Genomic DNA, 16164 nt, shown 5'->3' with positions numbered 1-16164 from the left:
CCTCCCTTGCCTCATTCTCCCCAGGGACTTTTGTTTGGGGAACTATTTTCCTCAGCCACACCACACGCCCTTTCCAGGAGAGTGAGCCTCTACATAGGTGGTGAAGCACTAGGTCAGAGTCACAATCAACATTGTTTCTGTCCCGAGAGTCCCCACTGCTAGACATAGTGGCCTGTAGCTCCAGAGTGGAATTCTACATAAAACTGTCCAAGGTGTGACATTTTCAGCACCCTTCACTGTGCCAAAGGGTTCATTTCTGTAGTTAACATCTTCTGGGGACAAGCCCTAAGGGTACAGATAAAAGATGCTGTCTATCTTCACAGTCCTGCGGAGACTCGGTATGGCAGGAAGACAGGTTAATAATACTTACTCCCCACATGGCATGTTCAATGATTCAGGTAAAACCGGAGGGCATTTCATGAAGACCGGGAATGAGCCAAAGAAGATGGAGGAATCTCTTTGAGGTGGACTCAGAGCTGACCTCTGTAGCACACGCAGGAGGGACTGAGCTCAGGAAGTTGGGTGTGGATGCATCTCAGGCAGGAAGAGCAGCACTGTGCCCCAGATTTACTACTGTGACTTAATAAGACATAATCCACACTGGGCTGGGTGGGGTGGGGATGCGTGCCTATAGTCTCCACACCTATAATCTCAGCTCCTTGGGAGGCTGAGGCAGGAGCATCACAAGTTTATATCCAGCCTGCACAACTGAGCAAGACCCTCTCCCAAATTAAATTTTAAAAAGGGCTGGGGATGTAGATCAGTGATAAAATGTTCCTGGGTTCAATACCCAGCACCAAAAGCAAAACATCATCCACTTATGTTCTAATTGTGTCAGGGGCAAGACTCTGGTAGGTACTCATTTAATAAGGTGATGAAGTCATCCTATTTAATTGGCAAGAAGACCATATTCCTGCAAGAGGAAATGGGTTTTTTTCATAGGAGTCTTATCTGATAAAACTCAAAGGCAGCTCATGGCAAATGCCAGGAACTAGTAAACTTTGGGAAGTCTATCTTTGGGCGACCTCTAGGGTTTTTTTGCAATGCATGTAGGCCACAGCCTCATCTCACTAAGCATGGGGCTCACACTTCTGACGATGAGTAGATGAATCTTAGTATCTGTATCCTAGGGCTAGGGGTTTAGCTCAGAAGGACAACACTTGCCTAGCATAACAGAAACCCTGCATCTAATCCTTAGCATTGAGGAAGGAAGGAAGGAAAGGATGAAAGGATGGGAGGAAAGGAGAGAAGGAGGTAGGGAGGGAGGGAGAGATGGAAGAAGGAAGGAAGAAATTAGACATCCTTCCTCTTGGAACTCATTTGCACACAATATTACAGATGTCTATTATGTATCTAACCACTAGCATTCTGCAGCACTTGAGGTTAAATGAGGACTTTGGGTTCTGTTAGTTTAAGAAAAAAATGAAGTTAGCAGACTTGAGAATTTTTTTATAGTATTTTTCACTGAAACCATATTTAAGTTTGTTTTTTTTTTTAATCCAAACAAAATCCAAAAAATCACATAGTTTGTAATTTGGGTTATTTCATTTTTTGTTTTTGTTTTTCTACTTAGATGAAGCATGGGAGCATGGACAAAGTTATCCAAACCAACCAGGAACAGGAGAACAAGGTAGGCTTTAAATATAAAACTTTTGTTTTAAATATATGAGCTTTTCATGGCAGAGTCTAGAGTTTGACAGTAAAACCTTTGTCATTTCTTATGGTTCATCTATTGCCTGAAAGAAAGGCGCATTTAAAGTTTTTGTTAGTCAGACACAGGGGCACACACCTGTACATAGTCCCAGCTACTTGGGAGAGTGAGGCAGGAGGATTGCATGAGTCTGGAGTTCAAGGTCCACCTGGGTAACACAGCAGGACCCACCTCCAATAAATCAATGCTTTCCTTTTGAATGTGGACAGTGTCCTGTGATTTCAACTTTGGTCAGACCTGGTCACCTTTATGCAATAGCCAGAGGACTGTGTGACACATCTCTCCTGTATGTCCTGAGAAGCAAGCCCTGGACGGCAGAGCAGAAAGGAACATTTTTGCACTAAGTAAGGAACTCACCAGGATGGTTTAGTCCTACTGGTACCTATTCTTTTTTTTTTTTTTTTAATAAACATTTAGATCATTCAAACCTGAATCACCATCAGCAACTAATTTAACATTTCATTAAGTAAAACAACACTTGGTTAAAATTATTTGTGAAAGATACCATTGTTACAGAAGAAAAAAAATCACAAAAACATCAAGTAGTTGAACATCTGCTGTTCTCCATATTGCTGGTTTCTCTCTGCCTTGCATCGGGCTCCTCTTGGCCTGGGGAAGGCCATCTGCTGCAGCCACGATGGCCTCCAGATGTCTTGGCTCCCTGCTGGCAGGAGGTCTCCCATCTGTCCACTGAGTCAGGAGGTCTGCAGCCTGCCTGACCCAGGGAGACTCTGGGCTCCCAGTTAACTTGTGTAATATACTCATGCCTTACTAGCAGCTCCCTTTTGAACTGAGAAGTCCAATAAAAACCCTACTCATCTCTCTTCCCTCACATCCTCCCTCTTCCTACACTATTTTCATTCCTTTTCCTACAACGAAGAACCACCTCTCTCCATTTAAAAAAATAAATAAACAAAATCCCTTTGACCCTCTCCTTCTGTTCCAATGTCTTGGAGGCAAAATTTGCACTCTGCTACACCAACTTCTGCCAGATCTGATCACCTCTCCTGTCTTTGGAAATACAGAGAATTCTCTTTCCTAGTACTCCTCCTTCTTCTCAGTTTCTGTGTTCTCTGTTTTCTCCTTCTTTCTTCTCCAGGCTTACCACGTGGCATGACTACACGATTGGGAGTTGTGCAGTGCACGGCCTTCACAGCCGGACTATCAGTCTGGGCTTTTTTGTGCTTTTTTTTTTTCCTTTCTTCTTTTTTCCTTTCCTGCAGAGCTTGCCAGAGTTCCAGCCTATGACAGTAGAATGTATTTTGACATATTATATACACATGAAGTATGATTTATGCTAATTAGGACCCCATTCTTGTGGTTGTGCATGATGTGGAGTTTCACTGTTGGTGTATTCATATGTGAGCATAGGAAAGTTGTGTTCCATTCACTCTACTGTCTTTCCTATTCCCATTCTCTCTCCCTTCCCTTCATTCCCCTTTATCTAATCCAAAGTACTATTCCTTTTTTAATTGATTTTTTAAGAAAATAAATGACAGCGTAATGCATTACAATTCTTATTGCATGCACAATTTTTCAAATCTCTGGTTATATATAAAGTATGTTGACACCCCCCACCTCCTTATTGTGTGCTAGCATCTGCATATCAGAGAGAACGGCCTTTTCTCATTCTAACTCCCCTCCCCCAGGAAATCTGACTTCTTCCCTTTGACTTAATTAACATACACCCTTCTCCCTGATGACTGCATCTCTTCCAGTGTCTCCCAACTGAGCATACCTCTGAGCCCCTATCTCCTACACAGGATGCCCCCCGGGGGAAATTGAACAAATTCTTTCTACAGTTTTATTCCTCCTCTTTTGTCACTTAATTTTGCTCTCAGCATTACCAATCTACTTGACAAAGGAGATGCTACTCCATAAATACAAAACAGAAGAGGTTCTTCTCACACCAGTCTCTTTGCCTTTCCACATGTGTAGTAAGTAGTTCCTCCACTAGAACAGGGACCAGTTTTGCTGCCTCCTATTACAGTCAAAGCTGTTATTCCCATAATGCTTCACTCACCTCACTTATAGACTCTACAATGAGGACGGAAATGAAGTTTCGTGTAGGAAACTCTGTCATATTCCAATAATTTCATCAGCTCATACCATGTAAGGTCGTAGGAAATCCCAGGACCACTAACATGGAGCCTGGCATCAGCGACCTCCCAAGTGTAGAATTCTGTACATTTGCTTCCATCAGGATGATGTCCAGATTTCAAGGATGAGTTACGCCCCAGCCAGCAGTACCACTAGGCCCGGCCTCCACCCCTCAGCCTGCCTGCCTCCCCCTCACCCGCTCTCCTGCTTGGGCTCCATCAACCCTTATCCAGCTTCCTTGGGGCCTCCCCCAGCCCACCCCCCAGTACTGCACAGACCTGAGGCCTAAGGGCAGTGGGGTTACAGGTGGTCACCCGGAGGGTGGGGTTGTTTGCTGCAGTTGTCAATCTATCCTGAGTTACTAAAGGGAAAGCTTCATAGTGAAAGAGGCCCAACTTTTAGTTCCATTTCTCTCCCTAACCGGTACCAAAGGTACCACTGTGTACATTTCAGTTTGGACAGAGCTCATCTGGGTCCTGTCAGCCTTCATTTCAATAACACCAGATTGGGGGCAGGTCCAGAGAATTCATCCCTGTTCACTACTGTGGAGGGATCACTCAAAGCCAGTACGTGACATCAGTTATAAAAAGTTATGAAAAATTTTGTTTCAAAGGTCAAAGTAACCTCAGAGAGTTAGATGAAAAAAAAAAACAAAAGTCTAGCTAAAAGAACTGGATAAATCCTTCTTGAACAAGAGGAAAATTCTATCAGCCAAATCCATTCTTTCATATCTGAGTTTAAGTCATTTTCCACTCCCCAACCCCACCTTTCCCTGAGTTTTGTATTATTTGAGGGCAAGGCATGCTTTCTACATAAAGAAAATGCCTTCACTTCAATGATTAGGATTCTATGTTCAACCTAGTTTTGCTTTTTTTTTTTTTTTTTTTTTAATTGTTGTTGTTTGGCAGTGCTGGGGACTGAACCCAGGGCCCTGCACATTCGAGGCAAGCACACGACCACTGTACCCCATAATTGTTTTTAAGAATTGGGGGGGGGAAATCCTCAAATCCTCAGTCATTAAAACAACCCTAAGGGGCTGGGGATGTAGCTCAAGCTGTAACGCGCTTGCCTGGCATGTGTGTGGCCCGGGTTCGATCCTCAGCACCACATACAAACAAAAATGTTGTGTAAATAAACTAAAAAGTAAATATTAAATGTTGTGTAAATTTACTAAAAAGTAAATATTAAAATTCTCTTAAAAAAAAAAGAAAAAAAACAGCCCTAAGCTTATACATTTTTCTAATGTGATCAAGATGGTTTTCAAAATATGTTCCATTTTGTAGTGACAGAACACATGTGCCTCTGCATCTTCCCACTCCTGGGAATCCTAAGAACATCTCATGTCTTTATTTTTTAAAAGGAGTTTTAATAGTACATGTTTACGGGGTACACTGAAATCATTCAATCTATGTACATTGTGTAATGATCAGATTAGGTAATTAGCATTTCCCTCTCCTTAAACATTCATTTATCACTTGTTATGTTAAAAACCTGTAAACTTTTCTTCTCAAGTTCTTTGTAAAATACATAGTGAATTGTTGTGAAGTATAACATTAAGACTTCTTCATCCTATGGCACTGTATTTTGGTATACTGATCCAACCTCCCTCTCCTCTGTGCCCACTACTTTTCCTAGCCTCTAGTGACCACTATTCTGCTCTCTACTCTGAGAGGTATACCCTTCCAGGTCTATCTCTACTGCTATGAGATCAGTTTTTGCAGGTTCGACATATAAGTGAACAGTTTTGTAGGTTCGACATTTATCTTTTTGTGCCTTATTTCACTCAGCATAACATTCCCTAGTTCCAACCACATTTCCTGAAATGACAGGACTTTATTTTCTTTTTATGGTTTAATAATGTTCCATTGATTATGTGTACCACATTTTAACCACTCCCTATTGGGCATTAGGTATTGGATATGGAATTGATTCCATAGGTTGGTTAGTGAAAATATCACATTTCTTAACTGGTAATTAAGATTTGGAAAGTACAACCTAATGGCCTGGGGATAAAGTGGAATCAACTAAAGCCAATCAAACAATACTGCTTCTGATTACTGAACAGTCTCCCTTAAAATGTTGTGCTCATTTTTAGAAATTTGTAGTTTGCAAATGATGATTCTAAAAGATTTTTCTATACTGAAATTCACAGTATGAAGATTGAGATTTTCTAAATGGTTGTCTCCTGTATGGTAAGGGATATTAGTTTGGAAGATACAATGCCATCTTTATAGGTGTGTTATAGTTTGAATCTCAAATGTCCCTGCAAAGGTTTGGTCTCCCATGCAGCAATGCTCAGGTGAGACTTTGCAGAATTGATTAGATGAGGCTTTGACCTCACTGATGGAGTAACACCTTCATGGGTTCATAATCGAGTAGACTATTGAGAGGTGGTGGAAACTACAGAATGTAAGGTCTCAATGGAGGACATAGTCACTGGAGTGTGTCCTGGAAGGGTATATCTTGTGCCCAGCCCCCCACTCCCCCACCATCTGCCTGCTGCCATGAGATGACACTTTCCTCCACCTTGCCCTTCCGCTGAGATGCTCTGCCTCACGTCAGGTCCAAGGCAATGGAGTTAGCTGACCACGGACTGTAGCTTCTGAAACCATGAGCCAAAATAAATCTTTCCTCCTTGTGTTTTTTTTCAGGTATTTTTGTCACAGAGATGAAAAGTTGACTCACATAAGATGGAATCAAATTAAAATTAAGGGGATAGTTTTGTATCTTTCTGAACTTATAATCTTGATCAACATGATCTTTAAAAACATTGAAGTTTTCTTGTCTATGGATGAGGAAAATATTTTCTGTACTCAAGTTAAAACTGTAAAAACATTTAAAGATGAAGAAAATCAAGAAAACTATAGCAATACTACTAACTAGTATTTACTAACCACTTTGGCCATTCGCAGTGGTAAGTATGTTATTTACATTGTTTTTTTTTTATGTTAGAGTGACAATACATATAAATTTAAGTGTGGTTTAACAGAAACTATTGATGCTTCTATTAGGAAAAATTCAGCCAGCATTCATTCACCTTAGCTTTCAAAGGTTGACTGGCTTTGCTTTTTCACAAATCTTTTCTTAACGAGATCAGTGGTGGTCCTTCATGAAATTGCTTACATAAAAATATAATTGTATATCAAAGATTTTTAGCCCCAAAGGAGCAGGACACCAATTTATATTGGCTTTACGTTCATTTCTCAGCTTTTGCACCATTTCTTTAATAGCAGTCACACACTGAAGGCCTTCAGCTAAAAGCATTTGTGAACTTGGATATTTTTGCCTTTCACTTTTTAAAAATTTATTTGCTACTAATATTTAAAAACTAGGAGTTTCGCCCTCCCTTCTTTCCTTTCTTCTTCTTCTGGTTTTAGTTATTTTGTTTTGTTTTGTTTTGTACTGGGGATTAAACCCCAGGGTCAGTTTTACTGCTGAGCTGCGTCCCTATCCCTTTGAGACAGGGTCTCACTAAGTTGCCTATCCTGGAATCAAACTTGCAATCCTCTGACCTCAGCCTCTTTAGTAGTTGGGATTACAGTTGTCACCACACCTGGCAAGAATTTTATTTTTGACATCCATATTTTCTTGAAAAAATACGACCAGACTGCCTTTGTCACTATCCTCCATGCTCCCAACTGTTTCCATGCACTCCAAGCCTGGGGCCAGTGGTTCTCCCTCATTCTACTCACACAGTAGTTTTTCATTCACCCTACACCCCTCAAATTAACCAGCCAGGTTCTTGGAGGTCTTTGAGTTTATAACTCCTGTCTTTAATTGCAGGTATGATGATAACAACTAAAACTTCACAGTGTTTACCAGGGCTAGACAATTTCCCAAGTATTTAAAATGCACTAACTCGTTTAATCTTCAAAATAACTGACAGGTGCCAGGTGGCTCATGCCTGTAATCCCAGCCGCTGGGGAGGCTGAGGCAGGAGGATCGAGAGTTCAAAGCCAGCTTCAGCAAAAGCAAGGCAGCTCAGTGAGACCCTGACTCTAAATAAAATACAAAATAGGGCTGGGGATGTGGCTCAGTGGTCAAGTACTTCTGAGTTCAAACCTGAATTCAATTTCCAGTACTCCCCCAATCCCAACCCCCAAATCACAAAATAACAGGTGAACACAATCTGAATCCCCATTTCACAGTTTCAGAAGCTGAGACAGAAATGTGGACAACTTGCACAAGGCCACACACTTGGTAGGAATGACTGTAGACAGAGGATAACTGGCTCAGAGTCTAAGCTTTCTTTTTCACATGGTAGCAGGCTTACTTAACTGATGTCTTTACAGTTAATCGCCTTTAGAAGTACCTAATGGGTGCTGCTCTTTGAAACACCTAGGGAGTGCACTTTAGATAGAGATTGGACCTTACTTAGTTAGCATTTTATTTAATGTCATGTTGGTTGATTAGACAAGTTGCCCTTTCTCTAAGGCTTTACTGCTATCTGCCAGAAAGCTGTGGATACAAAATGACAAATGAATGGTTCTGAGTTTAAAGGCACCTCTAGAGCTGTCTACACAGCCATATGCAGTGGCCCTAGGCTTGAGAATGTCTTGCTATTTTTACAGTTAAGACTTACTTCATATTTATATGCATATAAGGTTAACAAAAAAAATGTTTTGCAATAATAAAAATCTATGAATCATACATGTCATTTTCTGTGCAACTTGGGCTTTTCATTATAAATAATTATTTCATGATTAGGGCAGAAAAATTTAGAGTGATGATGTTAGACATTAATATCTCCAAATTCCAGGAGCTATTTCCCTCTGCCCAAGAGCAAATTTGAAAACTCTGATAGCTGTTCTATCTTCCACAGACATGATGCAATCACAAAAACTTCATCTTTGCCCAAGTAAAGCCCTTGAAATTGCATGGTCTTTCAGCATCCCCTCCCCTTCTTGTAACATAAAGCTTGAAAGTTATCATAAGAGATTTGCTCTACTAATTCTTTAATAAATATATTTAATCTAAGTATCAATTATACTTCTCTTATCCCAATGTTAATAACAATGAGATAGGATTTGAATTCAGATTTGTTTGACTCCTAAATTTTGGTTTATTCTACCATTCTACAATGCCTCCTAAATGCTAAATTAGTCAAGTAGCTGCTCACCAAGTCTACTAAGTATTGAGAGCTATGCTGGACCATTTGAAGAACTGCTTGGGGCAGATAGTGACTAAGTGCTGGGAGTGAGGACATCACCCTCCTAGGAAGCAGAGAGCAGCACATAATCAAATGGAACTACATTCTTGAAGTTAAATTCATTCTTTCCAAATGGGACAGACATCCAATTAAGAGTCCCAAAGATTTGGGAGATTGAGAGAACCCTTTGGATAAGGAAGGAAAAAGAAAGATGAGAATTCTCAGTGGTTAAGTTCTTGAAGACGTTGAGAAAGAGAACTGTACCCACGCCAACTCCTCATGTCTCACAATTTAAAGTCTAACAGAGCAGAACTAGGAAGTTATTTGTTAAGTGGGGGGAAAAAACAACAACTCTTCCAAGTAAGCGAGCAGGGAGAGTATCAGAAATCCTAAATTAAAAGGAGTTACACTCAGTACAGCCAAGAAGCAATAGAGCATGGCTGAACAGGGCTTGGGGAGATCTGTGTGAACTTACAGGACCGTGGTCTGCTGTGGTACCTGAGGAATGTGATCCAGCATCAAATGCATGCAGCGGATGGTGCTCTTAAAGCAAAGGCACCGGCTGGGGCAGGGCAGCACCGGCAGACACCAGCTGGCCAGGAGGAAGCAAGTGGTCCAGCAGAGGAGTCTAGGCTCCATTGCTCCATCCGCGGCTGGACAGCAGCAGCTGTGGCAGCAATAGCAGTGGTGGTGGGGATAGTCGGGGCTGGGCTAAACCAGGCTTGGGAGCAGTGCCTGAAAGCAGCTCCCAGGGAAGAGGCATCCCTTGGCCAATCCAGAAGGAGAGAGATCACATTACGACGCTGAAGGCAGGGGGCGGCTCTAAGCAGAAATCAGACTCCCAAGGACAAGGGGGACTCATGAGTGCAAGAGGCTCTGTCGGTAGCGTGATGCAAATAAAAACTTTTTCCAAAGTTGCTTCCACTGCACTTTTTATGTAAGCCCCAGCCTCTTAGCCCCTAGCTGTCCTTTTGAAGTTCAGGTTGATTAATTATTTATTGAATCCAGGCAGAACAGTTTTCCTTCTTTTTATCTGATAACATTACCAAATCCTAAAAGGCAGGCAGTTCTAATGAGTTGATCTAGGTGCACGAATTCCTACCTTACTGCAAACGGTGCTCTGAAAAACATGGTTTCCCTCCTTTTTCTATATTCTACCCCTAAACCCAACACATTTCACTCAGGTAAGATTCAAACTGCCTACTTCAGATTTCTTCAATATTTAATGTTTAAAGTTGTATGTTTGAAACCATGATCTCGTATACTAGTAGGACAGACAACTGGTGTGTAACTATGTAAAGTAGTGCAGGTGCTGGCTGGAGAATGGCTTGTCATTGTCATGCATATCCAGGAAGTGAGTGGGCCCCTCTTTGAGGATGTCTGGAAGAACAGGATTGATAGTTAAACACTTATACTCTGGGCATTCTGTTAAGCAGATATTAAAAAGGAGTGGGAGGAGTCTTGATTTGATTTTTTCTTTAAAGAATTAAAGTTTTCCAACAAATCTCTTTTTAAGAATAGAAATACAAATTAAAACTTGTATGGTCAAACCCAGGTGATCAGACTGGGAATCCAATATAGTAAATGCAGAGTTCTGTGGAGTCTTATCAGTTTAAGAGGAAAAAATAAATGCATCCTTCCACAATAGTCTCTTCAGGCTGTGTACATTCTACTGTAGGTGAATACTGCCCTCTTTTGGCAAAATGTTCACATCTACATGTGTGATGTTTGGGGGCTTAAAATACAAAAGGACTGAAAGAACCAAACTAATCTATGTGAACAGAATGACTTTTAAATAAACCTTAAGTATGCTTGGCATTTTTCATGTGTTTATTGTCAAAGTATATTAAAAATTTTTTTAAAAAAGCAAATTCCTTTCAACTGTACTCATACAATTACTACGAGTACAATTACTACTTGTCAGTGTTGGATTTGGAAAATGTGAATAAGATGGGCAGGTTAGTGCCTTACAATTTCAGCTCAAAATTATAATAAATATTATCTGTATTCATAAGGTCCAGAAGGATAGATTAAAATCTTTCTAATTTAGAAGCCTATGTTAACATTGAACTGGAGGGAAAAGAACACTGATTACTGACTTTGAGTACAGGGCTTCGGAAGGGTAAGAACAAGCATCACACCATTACATGGCCCTTCAGATAGTACCTTAGGACAACTCTCACCAAAAACAACTAAATGTGTTAGATAAAATATTTAACACGTTTTTGAAAATGCATTTATGTGCCATGACTTAGTTAGCAAGGTGTTTACAAAAGTCCAAAAACGAAGTGAAGTGGGAAGTCCATAAGGCTAAGTAAACACTGAAGGCTGGTTCAGTTTGAGGTTATTTGCATAACTAAGTGAAATTAACTTTGGGACTGGAATAGGAGAGGTACTAGGATAGAAACCCCTCTACTAAGCAGGGAGTCTCACCTGGAAAAATCTGTATAGCCCCAGAGCTGTATCTTAAAAATAAACTGGGAACACTTCCCACCCTTGCCCTTGCCTACCCACCTACTCACCCTGACAAAACAAGGAAAACTGCCTATTTCAAGGCTTGACACTGGGGAGGCAGCAAGTAAAATCTCCCTGGAGCCGTCATAACTCCAAAGTAGCCTACTAGTGCAGGTCTAGATCATCCCACTCCACCTGAGTGGTCCAGAAGACCTAATTAAGGATGTAAAGAGTCCCGTGGTCAAAGTTGTACAACACAAACTCAGTCAAAACCCACAAACTACAAAAGTTGTAAGTGCTAACCATGGAAACATCATGAGCAGAATTTACACATGGAATCACACAAGGAATACAAAATAATTAAGTTCCATATGTTTATGTAAGGAGACAAATAGATGAGGATGGTGGGTACATGAGGTGAAGAAATAATCCAATGAAATGAGCCTATTGTACTGACTCCCCACATGCTTTCTTTGCCAAAAAGCAATCTCCCTTCTGTCCAGGATGCACAGGAAATATCACATTTCTCAACAGACTGAGGCAAGCAGCTGAAGGTCTGGCAGTCAATGTAGGTAATGAATGATGGAGGTTAAGAAGAGGAAGGCTGGTTATCAAAGAAAAGAGAATGGGTTGCTAATAGCTAACCTCTTCCCTGCACAAGGAATTGCTAAGGATTACCCCAAGCTGATCCTTCTGGCCCTTAGACAAGTACACAGAGAAGAAAAGGTGGGAGGTTTGGGAGTCTATAAAAGAGCAAGACACACCCATTCCTGAGGGCAACCACCTCTGGGCCCTCTTCTCTCCAAAGAAGTCTGCTATCCCTGCATTTGTCTCTTTTTAAATGAAACTTGCTTTCTATGCGTTTCTTGGGTATTTAATCTTTAAAACCAGGGGAATGAAGACCAATTCCTGACTTGTATCATTTAGAGAACTGAACACATTAATAAATTAAACAACCCAGCTGATCTTAAAAAAAAAAAAAAAGCAGAACTAGAAAACAAAGCAAATAGTAAAACTCACTAAAAGGATTTACCAGCAAATTTCAAACAACCTTAAAAGAGAATTGGTGCCAGGTATTGTATACACAATCATAATCCCAGGGATCCAGGAAGCTGAGGCAGAAGGACTACAAATTCAGACAACTTGGTGAGGCCCTAAGCAACCTAGTGAGACTCTCTCTCAAAATAAAAAATAAAAAAGGGTTAGGGATATGGCTTACTGGTAAAGTGGCCCTGGGTTCAATCCCTCATGCCAAAAATACATAAATACATAAAAGAGAACTGATGATCCATGAATATATCTGAAGAAATGATCTAAAATTCAATGCAGAGAGGAAATGTCAAGATAGTTTTTGTAAGGGGGGAAAAAAGGTAGCCAAGAATCTCCAGAATTGACAAAAGAGAACAACTCAACACAACTACAAGACATGTAAATAGCAGGTGGGAAAAATGAAGATATTCACACGCAGGCACATTATATGAAACTACGAAGGATTAATGATGCAAAGACAAGAATGTTAAGACATCTTTAAAGCAGATACACATGACAGATGACCCCCAAAAGGAAAGACCATCAGTTGACTTAATAACTACAATGGAAGACAAAATAGAGAAATCACAAATCCTTTAGAGGAAATGCTGCCAATCTAAAATCTTATAAACAATGGACAGTTTTTAAATGATTCTTTTTTTCTGTCAGACAAAACTAAGAGTTTGCAACCATAGTCCTTTACTAACAGAAACTCAAAAGGACATACCCTTGGGAAAAGGAAATTAGGATGGTCTAAGAGGAGGGAAGGAATAATGAGCAAAAACAGGTGCAAATGGGAGTATATCTAATCTAACATTGGTTAGATAAACAGCAGCAATGGTATGCTATACAGCTTCACATTTTAGAAGTAAAACATATGCCAGCACATCATTTTGAGGTGATGACCTCAGAGTTAGTGTTCTATTACTTAAGGTGATAGGAGAGTAACTGATTTTTAAGATTAATAAATTAAGTGAATGCATTAAAATGTTGTGTAATCACTAATAGCAGGAGGGAAAGTATATAACTTCAAAAATAAAAATAGAAAAAAATGAAGAAATAATAATCCAAAGAATATAGAAAATAAATATAGTAGGCATATAGCCTACTATATTTGATAGTAATATTTAAAGTGAATGTCAATAGAAAGCATCAAGTAAGATTGTACAAATAAATTTTTAAGAAACTCAGCTATCTCTTGTTTATATGAAACATCATCTAAAGCATAAGCAACAACAAAAGCTGAAAATAGTATACTAGGTATCATTTTGCTATCCAAGTAGGCACACGCACAAAAATGTACTTAAGTCATATTAGATTTGAACAACACAATTTAAAATTGCACTCAATTGACATTAATAGAACATGACAGTGGGCTGGGTATGTGGCTCAGTAGTGGAGTGCTTGCTTGGTATGCATGAAGTTGAGGGTGTGATAACCAGCACTACAAAAAAACAAAAACCACGACAAAAAAATGACACTGAAAAACTGCAGTACATTTTTAGACACATCAAGCCATTTATATTAAAAAAATTACCATAAGGTTAATAAAACAAGAAATAAGGCTGTTCTTGTTCAAGACATCTATTTAGCACTGTCCTGAAAGTCCCAAACACATCAGGTAAAATAAAAAATCCAAAAAAAGAAAAAAACCCCACAAAACTGTCTAAAATTTATTTAAAGATATGAGTCTCTGTGTAGAAAACCTAGAAAAGTCACAAGAGACAAGGATATAAATATTGTACAAAAATCAATAAAAAGTCTAAAATACCATTTTAATAAACAGAACACAAGAATAGCAATAACCCTAACAAAAGATGACAGACCTTAGAGCCAAATTTGTGTTAACTATTAAAACATTTAATAAGACCCCAAAGGAAAGAAGTATCATATTCATGTATTCATATCATAAGATTGGCAAGAGGGGCATAATCCCAAAAATGTTGTGTTTATGTGTTATCTGAAAAGCTGTTCATAAAATTACATGAAAGTCTACTGGTTCAAGAATAACCGAGAAATGCCTGGAACATAAGTTGAAGAGACTTAGCTCAGTATATCAAGAATTAGGGTAAATAAAACTGTGTGGTTTAGCAGAGGGATATATAAACTAATAAAAAAGAAAGCTAGATACGAGCACAAATACATGAAAACTTAATTTGTGGTCCTGTGTGTAGATCACAGGAGAGGAAAAAGTCTTTAAAAATTGGTCATGAAACAATTGATCAAACAAGTGAAAAAAATAATAATCAAACTGGACCATATTTCTGACCACACAAAGATCAATATCCCAGGTATATTGTGGATTCAAATCTGAAAGGAAAAAAATCATAAAAACTTCTGCAAGAAAATATATAATATTTTCACGATCTTTGTATTGAAGGTGTAAAAAGATGAATTTGAAACTTAAAACTGAAAATGGCACCAAGAGGGGGAACTGTAAAATGAAGTTCTCTGAAAAAGCTGCATGTCTATTAAAAGCTCCTGCAGACTACTTGACCCTGCCTAAGCAGAACGCTGCAGACATAGGTAATGTTGTAACTTGAGAGACTATTATCTCAGGCTATCTCAGACCCTTTGATAGCCACTTACCTTCACTTCTGCATCAGGTGTAACCTTCTGATGACTATTATGTAACTTCTCAGAATGTGTCACTAAGCTTAGCAGACCTCTAGCCTGCAGCAGGCCTAAAGCTAAGACGGTGTAACATCTTACACCTACAGAAGAGAGATTCCCCCCTTGCCATAAGCCCACCTACCTGATGTTCCCACACTTGATCACCAAATGCACTGATTTATGACTTTGGTTCTGTGATTATCATAAATCACATAACCTCTTCCACAGTGGTACATGCCATTCAGGGTAACTTGAGTCCATGGTCACTCATATTTGGCTCAGAATAAACCATATTTCCAACACACATAACTGACAATGGAATAATACCAAGGCTACAAATAGAACTCCTATAAGTCAGTCTTTAAAAAGAAACTACCCATGAAAAAAACGTATAAGACTTGACTGACAAAGTTTTCCTTTTTCAGAAAGGAAACCTAAAATCAAAACAACACTTGAAATTATTTAAAAAATAAAAACTCATTATCTAATAAGTAACAAAGTCCTTGTAAGATATTTCACACTACCCAACAGGCAAAAAATTATAGTGTATATAGGTGAGGATGTGGTATAACCAAAAAATCTAAACATAGCCGGATAGAACATACATTGTTCATTATTTTGGAAAACAAATCTGTATCATCTGGGTAAAAGTGAATATAAGTATGCTCTATAATCTAGTAGTAATTCTACCCCTAGATGTACAACCTAAGAAAAAACTCTCACAGCCACTATACATGTAGAATGTTCAGAGTAAACTATTTGCAGGAACAAAAAAAATGTCCATCATAGAATAAATTATGAATTGTTAGTGTAACACAACTGCATACAACATAAATTAACCTCAGAAAAGTAGCAAGGAGTGAATAAGAGAGCCACAGAAGAATATATACATACAGTATGAATATAGCCACGTAATATACAGGTTGTGTAAATACAAGCCAGTGGCAAAATAACAGCAAAAAGCAGGGTCAGAAAAAACAGAGTTACCCTGAGGGATAAATCTCATTTAATCCCTGAGAAGGGAGGGATTGAGATTGGGAAGGGGCACAGATGTTGGTTATGCTAGTAGTCCAACCTTACAGTATGTACACATGCACCTACACTGAAC

General features: G+C 39.2%; 1 protein-coding gene across 1 annotated transcript in view; it reads right to left on the bottom strand.

The window, feature by feature from the left end:
- The window catches only part of Pxdnl (peroxidasin like), a 454066-nt gene extending 444467 nt beyond the window's left edge, over nucleotides 1–9599 (bottom strand). The window contains exon 1 of the mRNA XM_026394395.2: nucleotides 9436–9599. Coding sequence (XP_026250180.2) covers nucleotides 9436–9599 — 164 coding nt within the window. The remainder of the gene's footprint in view (nucleotides 1–9435) is intronic.
- Nucleotides 9600–16164: the final 6565 nt, after the last annotated feature.

This window comes from Urocitellus parryii, chromosome 7 (genome assembly GCF_045843805.1).
Source record: "Urocitellus parryii isolate mUroPar1 chromosome 7, mUroPar1.hap1, whole genome shotgun sequence".
Classification (NCBI taxonomy): domain Eukaryota; kingdom Metazoa; phylum Chordata; class Mammalia; order Rodentia; family Sciuridae; genus Urocitellus; species Urocitellus parryii.
The sequence above is the reverse complement of the archived record's forward strand: the minus strand, read 5'-3'. Positions and strand labels throughout refer to the sequence as shown.